A 15,613-nucleotide genomic window follows, 5' to 3' on the forward strand; every position below is an offset into this window, starting at 1 on the left:
GTAGGATGTAGAATAACATTTTTGGATGTTGTTTTAGGTGCTATTAGATTGAAAACTTAGTTTTTTTAATACTGTAATATTTTATCCTGCGTTTAAATTTTCAAAAATACTAATTAGTTTTCTCAGGATTCGAGAAAAGTTTAAAAAGAATTCGACCGAAATTTCACGATAATAGACACACGAAAACTTCCTTCTACTACGGACTACACTTGGAAACGAAATGAAATTATTATTCGGCACTTCGGCAGAGGTAACAGCATTGTTTAACAAAGAATTCTTTTTTAATCAATGGTAACAAGAGAAGCTAGGGGTATAACGATAAGGAGAAGCCGTTACGTTTCAAATGATCAAGCAAAACATTTACTGTCTCAACAACTACGTTTATTGTCACCATGAACGCATTAATTGTGGTTATTAGACGCAGTAGTAGATTGATTAATGCATTCGTTTTCACAACAATCAGTTTACATCTATACAATATTCATATATTACTCTATATTAGCAACATTTGTACATTGTTTTAATGAAATCTGTACGTTGTCACGATAAACCAAGGTAATTGCTTGTCATCTACGAAATCAAGAAAGTGAGTTGCTGCCAGAATTAACATTATTTATTAAATATACGAAACTAAGTTATTGGCTGAATAAATTGAGTGTTATTGATTAATGTAGTTATTTTTACAATTATTATTCAATCATTGTGACAATAACCAAATACATTCGTCAATGTCTAAAAGTTCGTTGAAACAAAAAATTAAATTGTTGTTACAACGAAATACTATTCAATAATCACTGTTAATCAATATTACGAATTAAATTTTTTTGAATGTGCTGAAATAGAAAACCAATACCCGACATACGAAGAAGTAATACAGGAAAATAAAAAACTTAAAAATAATTAGGGATCAGGTAGCGATGGTATACCCGCAGAGTGCTTAAAAAATGGAGCAGAAGCGTTCTACAGTTCCATATACAAGCTAATTCAAGACATTTGGCTAGAAGAAACAATGCCAGATGAATGGAAAGAAGGGGTTATAAGGTTATTGTACCAATCCACAAAAAAGGAAACAAAAAGCAATGTACTAACTACCGGGGAATAACACTCCTAAACACCACCTACAAAATCCTTGCAAACATCTTGCTAGAAAGAACCAAAACATGCACAGAAGGAATCGTTGGTGATTACCAATGCGGATTTAGACCGGGCCGCTCTGCTATTGACCAGATATTCACAATAAAACAGATAATAGAAAAATGCTGGGAGTCTGATCGTGAGCTTCATCAGAGGTTCATAAATTTTAAACAAGCATTTGATAGAGTATGCAGTGCTAGACTGTGGAGAGCGATGCAGGAACTTGTCTTTCCAAAAAAACTAGTGAGGTTGATACGCATGTGTATGGAACGGTTACGATGTAAGTTGAGAGTTGGACAACAATACTCGGAAACATTTGAAATAAACAACGGACTAAAGCAGGGAAATGCACTTTCACCACAACTCTACAACTTAGCTCTGGAACACATAATCAGAAGTGCAATAATCGAAAAACCGAATGCAGTATTTCATCGAGAAGGACCAACCTTACTACTGGCATTTGCAGACGATATCGATTTAATCGGAAACACACGATTAATGATGAAGGAGACTTTCGTAAGGTTCGAAAAGGAAGCAGAGAAGATGGGGCTTCAAATTAATGAAAACAAGACGAAATATATGTATGTATATGAACCGCAATAACCAAAGCAGAGACAGAATCGGTCAGAACATCACCATCGATTAATTTAACTTTGAGCGCGTTAAAAAATTTAAGTATCTTAGAACAACAATAACTGAAGACACTAACGGATCGCAATAAACAAACAATAGGATACAGGTCGGCAACGGATGTCTTTATGCCCTCCAAAATCTTATAAAATCGAAACACAGCCGTGCGAAGATACAAGTGTATAAAACAATCATACGACCAATTGTAATGTACGGAAGCGAAACGTGGACGATAACAAAGGCAAACGAAGAGAGACTACGTCTTTGGGAAAGAATAATCCTAAGGAAGATTTTTGGTCCTGTGCTGGATGAAGCATCAGGACAATATAGGATAAGAACAAACAAAAAGCTCGAAGAACTTTACCCAGACGCCAACATCATAAAAGAAATAAAGTCCAGAAGACTCCAATGGGCGGGACACCTCAGAAGACATTCTGACCAAAGAACAGTAAAACTGTTGTGGGAGGAAGTCCCAACTGGAAGAAGATCACGCGGACGCCCTCGACTCCGGTGGCGAGATAATATAGCAGGAGACCTGAATACTACGGGTGTGGAGAATTGGATGGAGGTTGCTCAAGACAGAGAACAGTGGACGCATGTTGTAGAGTCGGCTAAAACCCACGAAGAGTTGTAACGCCACAGAATAAGTAAAGGTCTCCAATGTATAATTATTTTGTTCCCTCAGTCATCATTCTTAGTCTATGCCCTGCAAACTTGCACTTTTACTACTTGAGTCGAGACGTCTTTTTACTTTAGTTCTACTACGAATCCAGCTGTATCTTTTCCTATCTGACAACCTATTCCATCCTATCCAGTGTTTAGCACCTCTATTTCCAATATAATCATTACATCGTTATGTACAAAATAATAATACATGTATAAGAAATCCAAGTTTTAGATAAATAATATTTTAGGCGAGGCAGTCAAGCACCAAACCTACCAATTTTCAGCAGCAAGATGAATCGCTATGCAACTTTTTGCATTCGATTCGGGAAAGTGCCAGGAAAGATTGTGAACAAAGTTCATGAAGGTAAAATACTTACTTACTTTCCGTGTCCGGAACACCAACAACTTTAAATTCTATATTTCAAATGGTTGGCCACATAGATCGCCCTGTCATTTGCTAAAATTAAGTCTTCTTTCTGTTAGGTCTCTCTCATCTCTGTGCATGACAGTAGATGCTGGCTGGTCCGAACCGCTCCACAGTCGCAGATATCGTCCTCCTGGTATCCCCATTTTTTCAGGTTACTAGCACAATGTGAAACGCCGGTTCTATTTAGCGCTTTCCAAGTGAGATATGGTAAATTGTGTCCAGCAGCCATTTACTCTGAGGCAGGAAAATGTGTTGCGGTAGCTGACGCTTGCCACAGGTGTATTCGGTGCATCTCTGGCGCTTCGGAAAAGGATCTTGATGTTTTTAGAAAGCTTTTCCGAGATCTTAATCTACTTGGCTGTTTGGTGGTCATATAAGGGGTGTCTTCGGTCCGTCTCCTGCTTTTTTCGTTCTACCTCTAACGTGATTTTCCTTCTGATAGATGGTGGAGCAATCCCAGCTACGGTGTATACCTCTTCGATAGGTGTCGGTTTCAGGCAACCCGCTATTATACGAACCGTTTCATTTAGAGCCACGTCAATGTTCTTTGCGTGAGCAGAGTTTGCCCATACTGGTGATCCAAACTCCGCGGCCGAAAAACATAATGCTAAGGCGGAAGTGCGGAGAGTGTGTGATTGTGCTCCCCATTTTGTATTAGTTAGCTTGCGGATAATATGATTTATGGCACTTACTTTCTTCTTCACATCTTGACAGTGGTATCGGTAAGGCAGAGGTATTTTGGCGTCTCGTTGTATTCCAGCATCTGACCACGCCATTCCACCTCCAGCGACCTTAGGGCATGCTTGTTTCTAAGGTGGAAAGTACATACCTAGGTTTTTGTGGGATTGGGTTTCAAATGGTTTTCATCGTAGTATAGAGCTAAGTCTCCCAGGGCATCTGTCAGTTTCACTTCGACTTCATTGAAGGTTCTTCCCTGAGCTGCCACAGCTGTATCATCAGCGTAAATAAATTGCCTTGTTTGCTGGTGTATGGGTTGGTCGTTGGTGTATATGTTGTATAGAATCGGCACGAGTACACTTCCCTGTGTTCTGTGGACTGTTCTTGAACTGGAGAGTTACGTAGAAGCGTCTGTTCTGGAGGAGACATTTCACTAACCTAGTTAGTCGAAAATTCTTTGTAGTTTCGTAGAGTTTTGCGAGTAGCCTTTGATGGTTAACTGTGTCATAGGCGGCAGTTAGGTCTATGAACGCTACTACTGTTATTTCTGTCCGCTCAAAACCATATTCTTTATGTTGGGTGAGATTAAGAATTTTACTGCAGCAGCACTTACCGGGTCTAACTCCTGCTTGTTCTGGAATAATTTTAGTCTCCACAGATTCAGCGATCCGGTTCATTATCATTCTTTCAAATGCCTTGAAAAGGTGGCACAAAAGAGAGACAGGTCTAAAACTCTTTGTATCCGCCGGATCCTTCCCTGGTTTTAAGAGGTCAACCACTCTAGCTTTCCACCAGATTTTAGGGATTTGTAACGTACGGATGCAGCAATTCATCATTTTTACGAGCCACTCTATGGTTTTTAGTCCAAGGTAAGCATGGTAAAAATGAATACTATGAAGGTAAAATGAATACCTACTGCATTTTGTGCACAAGGAAAATGCAGTTCCAAAGTTTATAGAAAATGAAAATTTTGCAACTCGGAAAATATCTACGGGAATGAGTTCATTAATTTTGCTACTCGGGGCTTTTTCAAAGTCGTTGAACACAAATATGATATAAACGATGGTTTCCAGGGTGCACCTTGTCTCCTGTGGTTTATATGTTATTTTAATTCGAAATCGGCCGAAAGTCATTACTCGGGGGGTTTTTGAGTGAACCCAACCCGTATTATGATGAAAGATGATATGCAGTGATTTTTTATTCCGATATAATCTAAAAATAAGATTCTGAAAACAAATGCTAAAATACAAATTCTCCACTTTAAATTTAAAAAAAAGCGTGGTACTATTTAAACATTTTTTATACACAGTTTAGTCTAATATGTAAAGTTTTATTTATACAGATCATCTGCCAAGAATGCAATGCAAGTATTTTATTAGATAGATATTTACGTAACCCACTAATAAAAATTACCACATAATTTCTTAACGCTGTAAAATTAAGATCAGATTAAATCAAGATTATGTATCGGATGTAAATTTAATAAAAAAACTCTGTTTTGCAAACTTGGAAAATAAATTCAACTACTTTTTTAGTTTCAAAGTTACATTGAATTTTCAAATTTTTAATTATTATTGAAATCCAAAAATACTAAAGTTCTGTTACGCGAGATATTACTAATATTTTGGCGTTTGGTAATAAGAAGTTTTATTACATGACCTCTCAAGTCTCCGTTAAAAAGTTTTAAAATTTGTTACTTACTTTTTTTTCAAAATATTTTGAGTGAAAGATTGAACTAAACTAATGATTATTTGTGGGCTATGCTGGCTTATGACGTGGATTGTCAAGACAGTAGTGCATTGTGCATAGGACATCTTACATCAGGTTTTAGTAATAATGATCCATTTTGTGGCGCTGTGAAAGTCTTTTATAACGAATGCAGTGAATGTTTATGGTTCCCCGTTTTTTGGCAAAGATGCCAAAGATCGCATCTTACAGTGAATGTTGATGGTTCTCGTTTTTTTTGGCCAAAGAGCCAGATATCGCATTCAAACCTTATGTGTAAATCGTTTTGGTTCTGGCAAAGACCTGTGAATAATATGTGCCCATAAATGAAGTGATAAAAAGTTTGGTAAAGTTCTTTGCCAAAGGCCTGCTCTAGTAAATTTTATATAATACCGTGTTTCCATTCAATCTGAGTGTTCATCTTGTGCCTAATTGTTACCAATGCCTATCTCAAAAATATACATTTTCAGTCATTATACTCTTTCTACTATCGAAGGAAAATCTGAAATCACAGATCCAAGATTGAACAAGGCCAGCCAAAAGGAAGAGATTAAGAAACACCTACATCTCAAATCGGGGAGAAAATAACATCAACATCTCTATAGAAAGTAAAAAAGGAATACCGATAGAAAGGAAAATAAATTAATCACAGGGGGCAAGACCATAAGAGATTAAGGAACACCTACATCTCAAATCGGGGAGAAAATAACATTAACATCTCTATAGAAAGTAAAAAAGGAATAACGATAGAAAGGAAAATAAATTAATCACAGGGGGCAAGACCATAATATAGAACACCGACAGAATAAAGTAAATATGATAAGATGGACCTCTAATGTTCATCATCATTCTCTTTGCCTTATCCCTGCGCGGGGTCGTCTCCCCGAATTGCATTTCTCCACACAATTCTATCTTAATCCATATTAATCCCCTTTACCAACATATCCTGCCTAGTCGTCTCCTTCGAGGTATTCTTTGGTCTTCCCCTCCTACTCCTTCCAGACATCTGCATTTCAAGCAATTCTTCATATTGGTTGATTAACGTCTCGACGTTGAACATGACCAAACCATCTCAACCTATGCTCTCCCATTTTGGCATCAATTGTTACCACACCTAGACTTCCCCTAATATGTATACTGTATACTAATTTTTAATTTTATCATTTTGGTAACGATGGACCTCTAATATTATAATTAATAAAAGAGTCCCAGAGTCACCAATCCTGAGTGCACCTTATCTTTTCATTCTAAGCAGGAACGCTGAATTTGATTATTATTTTTAAGTTCTTACTTAGTTTTTAATTTCTAAACCAAATCCAAAATATAATAAAATGATTTGGAACTCTGGATAAACGCTTTAAAAATGATACCTAATGTTGTTCATAAAGAAAAGTATTTTGAGAAATATACGTCAAATTTTGATTGTAATTATTTGCTTCAACATGCCTTCCTAAGTACTTGGAAAAGATGTGCGCCATAAAAATTTCATATTTTATAAATTTTAATAACAAAAGTTAGAACAACGTGAGAACGTTGAGGTCAATAACTGGGAAAACACTAAGAGACATAATACCGAACGACAGAATGAGATCTCTGTAGCATACAAGATATAGTACGGTGGGGAAGACAGAGACGACGAGAGTGGAATCAGCATGTGACGAGAATGGACAGCGAGAGAATAGCCCGTATTATAGCCAGGGATAGGGATGGCGGTTTATGACAAAACACCGGTTTTCGGGTAAACTGGTTTTTTTTGCTTACGGTTTAAAATGGCGGTTATAACCGGTCAAAAACCAACCGGTTTTTCCAAAAACCGGTTTTCGGTTTTTTTTAATCCAAGAGGTTACAATGTTACATTTACAATGCACTTTAGTTTGCGATACTGCGCTCGACTCGATACTCGATATCAATATGATCAAAATTAGTACTATCGAAAGAACATCAATATCAATATAAATCAAACACAATTTTTAATAAAACCATGTTATTCTATTAATTCTTATATTTATTTTTTATTTTATTATTATTATATATTTATTGATTATTATTAAATATAATATAGCGTAAGTTATTATATTATACATATTGCAATAATATACAATTACACCCAACCATTTCAACTTATAAAAGATTTCCCAGACTCTTTCAAATGGGATTTAAAAAAAATAATATCAACATAAATATTTTTTCTACGAGCGTGCAAAAATGTCTACTTTCGTGCACGCATTTTAGTTTAGAAAGTTTCACTTTTCCGCACGCGTGTTACTTTTCCGCACGCGTGTTACTTTTCCGCACGCGGTTATTACTTTTCCGCACTAATTATATTGAAAGTTTGGTTTTGACAACCTTGTCAAAGAATTAATTTGTGTATGTATTTTCATATTAATTAAGTTAATTGATTAAGATTTGGTAATTTTTTAAAGACTCTTAGAAAAAATATTGTTCCTAACTCTTGCAGAAAGTCTCTTTTCCGCACTCGACTGCTTGCCGAACTCCCGCTTCGCGTCGTTCGGCAAACTGCAGACGCGTGCGGAAAAGAATGACTTTCTGCACTTGTTAGGAAAATAACTATTACTTGAAAATAAATTGGATAATGCAATTTATTTTTTATTTTAACTACCATCAAAAAAATTTTATCATGTATTTCTTTTAACACGTTTGTATATTTGTATAATAGGTACATTTTAACTCATTTAATACTTCCTGTATGGGTGTATCGTTTTGAAAACGTAGGGAAATCCTTGGAGATTCGTATTCGTAATCGGTAATTCGATATTCATAGTCAGAACATTATTTTTGGTAATCAGAAAAAGTCAATCACCCACTTTCAATGTCAAGAGTCAAGTGTGAAAAATAGATAATGTTTGCGTCTACTTCAATCAGATCACTTCTTATGTAAATATTATGATTACAAATACCTTTTCAACGAAATATTATAATAAAATTTAATTGTTTCTGGCTGATGTAAGTTTGCACTTTCAGTTTGCTTCTGTATTTGTAAAATAAAATTTGAATTATATTTTGTTTGGAATAATTACTTGAGAATAATAATTATGATTGGGATCCAAAATAATACCTAACCTAATCCTAATCACCGTAAAAACCTAATAACCGGTTTTTACTTTAAAATAAAAACCGGTTAAAAACGGGACAAAAAACAACCGGTAAAACCGGTTATTGCGAAGTAAAAAACCGGTTTTAGGTTAAAACCGGTAGGTTTTTCCCATCCCTAGCCAGGGATTCGAAGCCAACAGGCAAGAGACCAATATGAAGGCCCTTTAAAAGGTGGCGAGATAGCTGGCAGTCAACATCACAGCTAGGAATACAAGCTCAAAATCGGTTAACACATTCACGGACACGCTTCGCATGTAGCCACATCTTCTTATGGAGTAAATGACTTCATATGCAGTCGTGTCCATGAATGTGTTAAGAACAGGCCAAGAGGCCAAATATAAGAAGAACAAGAAGAATAATAAAAGTGATTGGAAGTAAAAAAATACTTACATGGCGAGGGTTCATTTTCAGTCCTTCCCAGCAATCGCCTGCATCTTCTTTTTTCATAATCATTTAATGATTTTTGGCTAGTACATCTAGTAATGTTAAACTTTTTCTTCTGTCTGTTGTAAAGCTTAAATTCTACTATGATATTTGTATCCGTTTCACATATGAAACCCTTTTTCTCCGTACATCTCCTTGCCAACCACCTGAAAATATTTTTGATTCCTTATAAATTGTTTTTATTTTTTTCGTACTTCCGGGCCTAAAGTGACAACTTCACTCCCTTGTGACAGGTACTAAAGTGTCACATTTAATCCCTCCGGGATTAAATATTGACGAAACTCCCGGAACGATTAAATCACAAACAAACGAATTTAAGGGATATTTTATTGAAAAATATAATTAATTAGAATGGTAATTAACGTTAATATTCAAATTAATATTGTGACAGTTCGTCATATTGACCAGTCTTTCCTGGGTTAATGCAGCAGGTAACTGACGAGTAACAGATAGGTCCTTTTCATATTGAACTGGTGTTTGTTTCGAAGATCCTGCGGAAACAGGAAGCGAGAATGAGGACTGTGGCATAACTATAGTGGACGAATCGGCGACTTGACCAAATATTTTATCTGAAATTTTTTGTTTATTTTTAATAGACGATTCAATATATCCCTCGGCCACGTTGGAGGATTTCCATCCTCCATGTCTCTTCAGCACGTCTATTGTTGCTCCCGAATCAGCTAACAAAGACGCAGATGTGCGTCTAAAACAATGTCCCGTATAAGACGTCGCATTTTCTAATTTCAAGAAAGCTGCTATTTGCCGTGGAATTGTACCAAACATGTTTTTTCCTACTACTCGCGTAGTACATTCTTTGTTGATGTATTGAACAAAAAATTTTGAATGAGTTGTCCCTGTCTTTCGCAATGCCACATATTTCCGAAATATCGCCACAAAACTGATGGCACTGTTTTCTGAATTTTTGATCACAAAATTTCGGTCAATTTTATTTTTGGTGTTTCTAATCGCAATTAGGAAGGAATCGCCCAAATCTCTCACATCGTCGATTTCTAAATCAACCAACTCTTTTCCACGACAAGCTCCCGCAACGCCCAAAATAAATGCAACCTACAAAAAAATTGATTTCTTAAAATTTCTGAATATAAACAAATTTCCAAATTTACCTTAAGCATTAAATATTTATCATCCGGAGCCTCCCGTAAGAACTGATCTACCTGCTCAGACGTGAGAATTCTTGACTTCTTTGGCTTAAATCCCTCATTTCTTCTCTTCAAAAAAGCTAATAATTTTGGAAATTTACTTATATCAATATCTTCTCTAATGTTAATAACCGATTTCAGCATTGAGTAATGTGCCCAGAGAGTTGAGGCACAAACCGCTTTTGATTTATCATCGAAGTAGACTAACAGCGCATTTTCAGTAGGTTGTCTCACATTTTTTAAGCGGCACCACTTTTTAAAAGCATCGTACTGCTGCTCGTATAGTTTTCTAGATTTCGGTGGTAACAATTCTTCACCTACTTCGGCTGCTCTTTTATCAATATCAGATACACCTTCTTCACTCATGATACCAATAATTATCAATAACAATGTTTCTTTACAATGACACTAGTAATGACAATGTTTCTAAATTATAACTGTCACAACGCAATGTTACTATGGTAACTTATTTTAAAGACAGTTTATTAAATGAGTTGAAGAGAGAAAAAACTGATTGAAATTATTGAAATAATTAATAAAATCTTACCGGAAGTACGAAAAGTATCGTATATACCTTGCGACTGAAGTACATTTAATCCTTCAGGTAAATTATGGCCCTCCCTGCGGTCGGGCCATAAACCTTACCTTCAGGATTAAATGTACTACTTCAGTCCCGCGGTATATAATGTACTATTATATAACGTTTAAAAATATAATAAGTAAAGTTGAAATAGAAAAATTAACTATACTAAATTTACAATCAAGATGCAGTAGAAATAAACAAACCAAGACACGTTAAATGCTACTAGAAGCACTCCGGAATCACAATTTACAATGTATAAACTTTGGAAATTACGACTTGGGATTTGTAATGTATTAGTCTAAGAGCTAGTGAACCCTCCGACTAACGGTCGTCCTGTAAGGCTAGAAATTTTTCTAGTGATAATTCATAGCACACCAAGGCTAAAAACCATGACCTGGCAGGCCTCAGCGGTGCGCATCTAAACATTCCGTATATGTATTTGGAACATAGGAGTTTTCTATTGGTTCGTTGCAGCACGCGGTAATATTTTAACCAATAGGCGGCGAGGTTCCAGATGCATATACGGAATGTTGGTCGGTCCCAAATTCATATACGGATTGTTACAATATCGTACACCGAAAAAGATAAGTCTTTTAAAAGGAGATTGATTTTAAAATACTTGTTACTGTCTTATTAAATAAAAATAAAACAATTATAGTATTTCGAACGTTATTTGGTGCGAAATTCATATGCGGAATGTTAATTATTCGTAGACCAAAAATGGGACTTTTTATTAATCAGTTAAAGGAGACTGATTTTAGAATACCTAGCTTATTGATGTATTATTAAAGCAAAATATAACAATGATTAGGTACCTATTTGGTGCAAAATTCATAAATGGGATGGTATAGATTTGAGATGCATACATATTTCTTTATTTGACTATTTCTCAGAAATTTTAATGACTTGCACGTGTTGTTCAGTATGTTTAGATCTGTTTCAGCTATTCAATTCAATTCTGTTGAAGTTTAGAGCTGTGTGCTATCAGACGAAAATAAATGTTAACTTGGTTATAACGTTTGCGGTTGTGTTTTAATTATTATATTCTGGTTTATATACAGAGAGAGTCTGTAATTTGGAATAATTTCAATATCTCAAATACTAATTGTTTTTTTTGAAAATTGCTCAGACCAGTCGATTAGTATTTCAAATTGTCCTTTTTGACATATAATAATAATGTATACAGCAGGGTGTTCCAATTTAGAGATATGACGTCACCGTTGATTTTCTTAAATGGCAACACTGTCATTTTGATAGCCATTTTGATTGGGTGTATAAAGTTATACATAAATGCAACATTTCAAATTGTTATTCCCTACCATATACAAGATAATAAAAAATAACAAAGTTGTCTGTAATTTGGAATAAATTCAATACATAATTCAAATACTATTTGTTTTTTTGAAAAATGCTTAGACCCGTCGATTTGTATTTCAAATTGTCATTTTTGACATAAAATAATAATGTATAAAGGGTTTCCCAATTTAGAGATTTGACGTCATCGTTGATTTTCTTAAATGGCAACACTGTTATTTTGATAGCTATTTTGATAGGGTGTGTAAAGTTATACATAACTGCAAAATTTCAAATTTTTATTCCCTACCATATACAAGATAATAAAAAATAACAAAGTAATAAAAAATAAGTAATCAAATAATAATTGAATTTAATTATTTCAATTAAGCAACTACTCATAATGTTGCCCTCAATTATTGTCAAATGGTCAGTGGGCAATATTATGAGAATTTGCTTAATTGAAATAATTAAATTTCATTATTATTTGATTACTTGTTTTTCATAACTGTTATTTTTTATTATCTTATAAATGGTAGGGAATAAAAATTTTGAAATTTTGAAGTTATGTATAACTTTACACACCCTGTCAAAATAGCTATCAAAATGCTAGTGTTGCCATTTAAAAAAATCAACGATGCCGTCTATCTCTAAATTGGGACACCTTGTATACATTATTATTTTATGTCAAAAATGACAATTTGAAATACTAATCGACGGGTCTGAGCATTTTTCAAAAAAATAATTATTATTTGAATTATTGAATTTATTCCAAATTACAGACATAACTTTGTTATTTTTTATTATCTTGTAAATGGCAGAGAATAAAAATTTGATATTTTGCAGTGATGTATAACTTTACACACCCTATCAAAATGACAGTGTTGCCATTTAATAAAATCAACGATGACGTCATATCTTTATATTGGGACACCCTATATACATTATTATTGTATGTAAAAAAGGAAAATTTGAAATACTAATCCACGGGTCTGAGCAATTTTCAAAAAAACAATTAGTATTTGAGATATTGAATTTATTTCAAATTACAGACTCTCTCTGTATTTATTTTGGTCTACGAATAATTAACATTCCGCATATGAATTTCTCACCAAATAACATTCGAAATACTATAATTGTTTTATTTTTATTTAATAATACAGTAACAAGTATTTTAAAATCAATCTCCTTTTAAAAGACTCTAAAAAAACTTATCTTTTTCGATGTACGATATTGTAACAATCCGTATATGAATTTGGGACCGACCAACATTCCGTATATGCATCTGGAACCTCGCCGCCTATTGGTTAAAATATTACCGCGTGCTGCAACGAACCAATAGAAAACTCCTATGGTCCAAATACATATACGGAATGTTTAGATGCCAGCGGTGCACGTGTATCTACCAGGTGAATCGAAAAGTGCAAATTTAGGGGGTAAAATAAACTTTCTCCTGTAAGGTTTAAATTTAAGTATGTGTTTGAGTAAGTCATTTAGAAGAAATGTGTACAATGACAGGCGATTCTGAAGAGCATAAGACCTTGCCAGGCGAGGGGAAAGATTAGGGGTTTTTCCTAAAGTTATTCTTTTTGCATCGAACAAATTTCTTCTAGGTTTTTTGAATCATTCCAAACAGAAAAGATCCTTAGTGATTTTTCTCTTAAGTTAATAGTTTTTGTTATATAAGCGATTGAAAATTTTGAAAATTGCGAAATCGGCCATTTTTAACCCTAAATCGGACATTTATCTAAAAATTTCAATATTGGCAATATTCCTTAAACATTGATTGATGAAATCCCGAAAACCCCTTTGTTTTTTTAATTGCTAATCAATCGGGCGCTACACTGTAGTATAAGTGAGGACGTTTGAGTTTGCATAAATTCATCATCTCGAGAATGGGCCAATTTCAAGAGAAATCCTCAGACAGGTCGATTTTTATTTTTGAATTAGGACTTTTTGGTATATATATAATACTAGTGACGTCATCCATCTGGGCGTGATGACGTAATCGATGCTTTTTTTAAATAAGAGTAGGGATTGTGTGGTAGTTCGTTTGATGGTTATTTAATTCTCTATTCAGTACTGTAAATCAATAGTTGGCTGTATACCATAGTTTAAAAAACCAATACAGAAGTAAAAACTTCGAGATGTATTCTGGTATAAAATCGTTTATTTAAAACTATAAAATGTCATGGATTGCAGAACGTTTTTGTTCTAAACAGAACATCTTCAGTGCCTAGAATGAAGTATTTCCACGTTAGTTTAAAGCAAAAGGTTAAAAATGTGACTGTTAAATTGAAAAATGTGGGAATACTTACATCCTGCCGAGTATTTTGAAACTAGCACACTGTAAATAGTGTTAACATCATCGTACATGGTTTACATAATGTAATATATTAAAATGTTATGACTACAAGTCGATGTTAATAGATAAAGTGGAACACATGCAAGTACCTAGCATCTTCGAGCAGGGAACCATGGCACCCTTTTAGCATGTGTTCCACTTTATCTATTAACATCGACTTGTAGTCATAACATTTTAATATATTACATTATGTAAACCGTATACGATGATGTTAACACTATTTACAGTGTGCTAGTTTCAAAATACTCGGCAGGATGTAAGTATTCCCACATTTTTCAATTTAACAGTCACATTTTTAACCTTTTGCTTTAAACTAACGTGGAAATACTTCATTCTAGGCACTGAAGATGTTCTGTTTAGAACGAAAACGTTCTGCAATCCATGACATTTTATAGTTTTAAATAAACGATTATATACCAGAATACATCTCGAAGTTTTTACTTCTGTATTGGTTTTTTATTAATATAATTATTTATACAGGGTGTACAAAAAATTTTTTTCTTCTATTTGTCAAATTTAATCAAAGTTAATTTAATAAAAAAAAAGTTTTTGTACACCCTGTATAAATAATTATGTAAATGTTTATATTAGTGAATAGAGAATTAAATAACCTTTCAAATGAGCTATCACACAAACCCCACTCTCATTTAAAAAAATCATCCATTACGTCATCACGCTCAGATGGATGACGTCACCAGTATTATATATACCAAAAAGTCCTAATTTAAAAATAAAAATCGACCTGTCTGAGGATTGCTCTTGAAATTTGCCCACTCTCGAGATAATGAATTTATGCCAACTCAAACGTCCTCACTTATACTGTACAGAGTGTACAGTGTCGCGTCCACTTGATTAGCAATTAAAAAACAAATAGGTTTCCGATATTGTATTGCAAAAAACTCTTTGGGATTTCATCAATCAATGTTTAAAAAATATCTACCTACCTTGGCAACTTTGAAATGTTTAGATAAATGTCCGATTTAGGGTTAAAAATGGTCGATTTCGCAATTTTCAAAATTTTCAATCGCTTATATAACAAAAACTATTAACTTAAGAGAAAAATCACCAAAGATCTTTACTGTTTGGAATGATTAAAAAAACTTAAAAAAAATTGTTCGGTGCAAAAAAATAAATTTAGGAAAAACCCCTAATCTTTCCCCTCGCCTGGCAAGGTCTTATGCTCTTCCGAATCGCCTGCCATTGTACACATTTCTTTATGACTTACTCAAACACATACTTAAATTTAAACCTTACAGGAGAAAGTTTATTTTACCCCCTAAATTTGCACTTTTAGATTCACCTGGTAGATACACGTGCACCGCTGAGGCCTGCCAGGTCATGGTTTTTAGCCTTGGTGTGCTATGAATTATCACTAGAAAAATTTCTAGCCTTAC

The 15,613-nt window shown here is 34.2% G+C and overlaps 1 protein-coding gene across 2 annotated transcripts in view; it reads right to left on the bottom strand.

Moving 5' to 3' along the window:
- LOC114334835 (uncharacterized) overlaps positions 1-15,613 on the bottom strand; it is a 322,752-nt gene that overhangs the window by 99,229 nt on the left and 207,910 nt on the right. For both annotated transcript variants that reach the window (XM_028284940.2, XM_028284941.2), the window contains exon 4: positions 8,765-8,964. In XM_028284940.2, the coding sequence (XP_028140741.2) occupies positions 8,765-8,964 (200 nt within the window). The remainder of the gene's footprint in view (positions 1-8,764; positions 8,965-15,613) is intronic.

This window comes from Diabrotica virgifera, chromosome 3 (genome assembly GCF_917563875.1).
Source record: "Diabrotica virgifera virgifera chromosome 3, PGI_DIABVI_V3a".
Taxonomy (NCBI): domain Eukaryota; kingdom Metazoa; phylum Arthropoda; class Insecta; order Coleoptera; family Chrysomelidae; genus Diabrotica; species Diabrotica virgifera.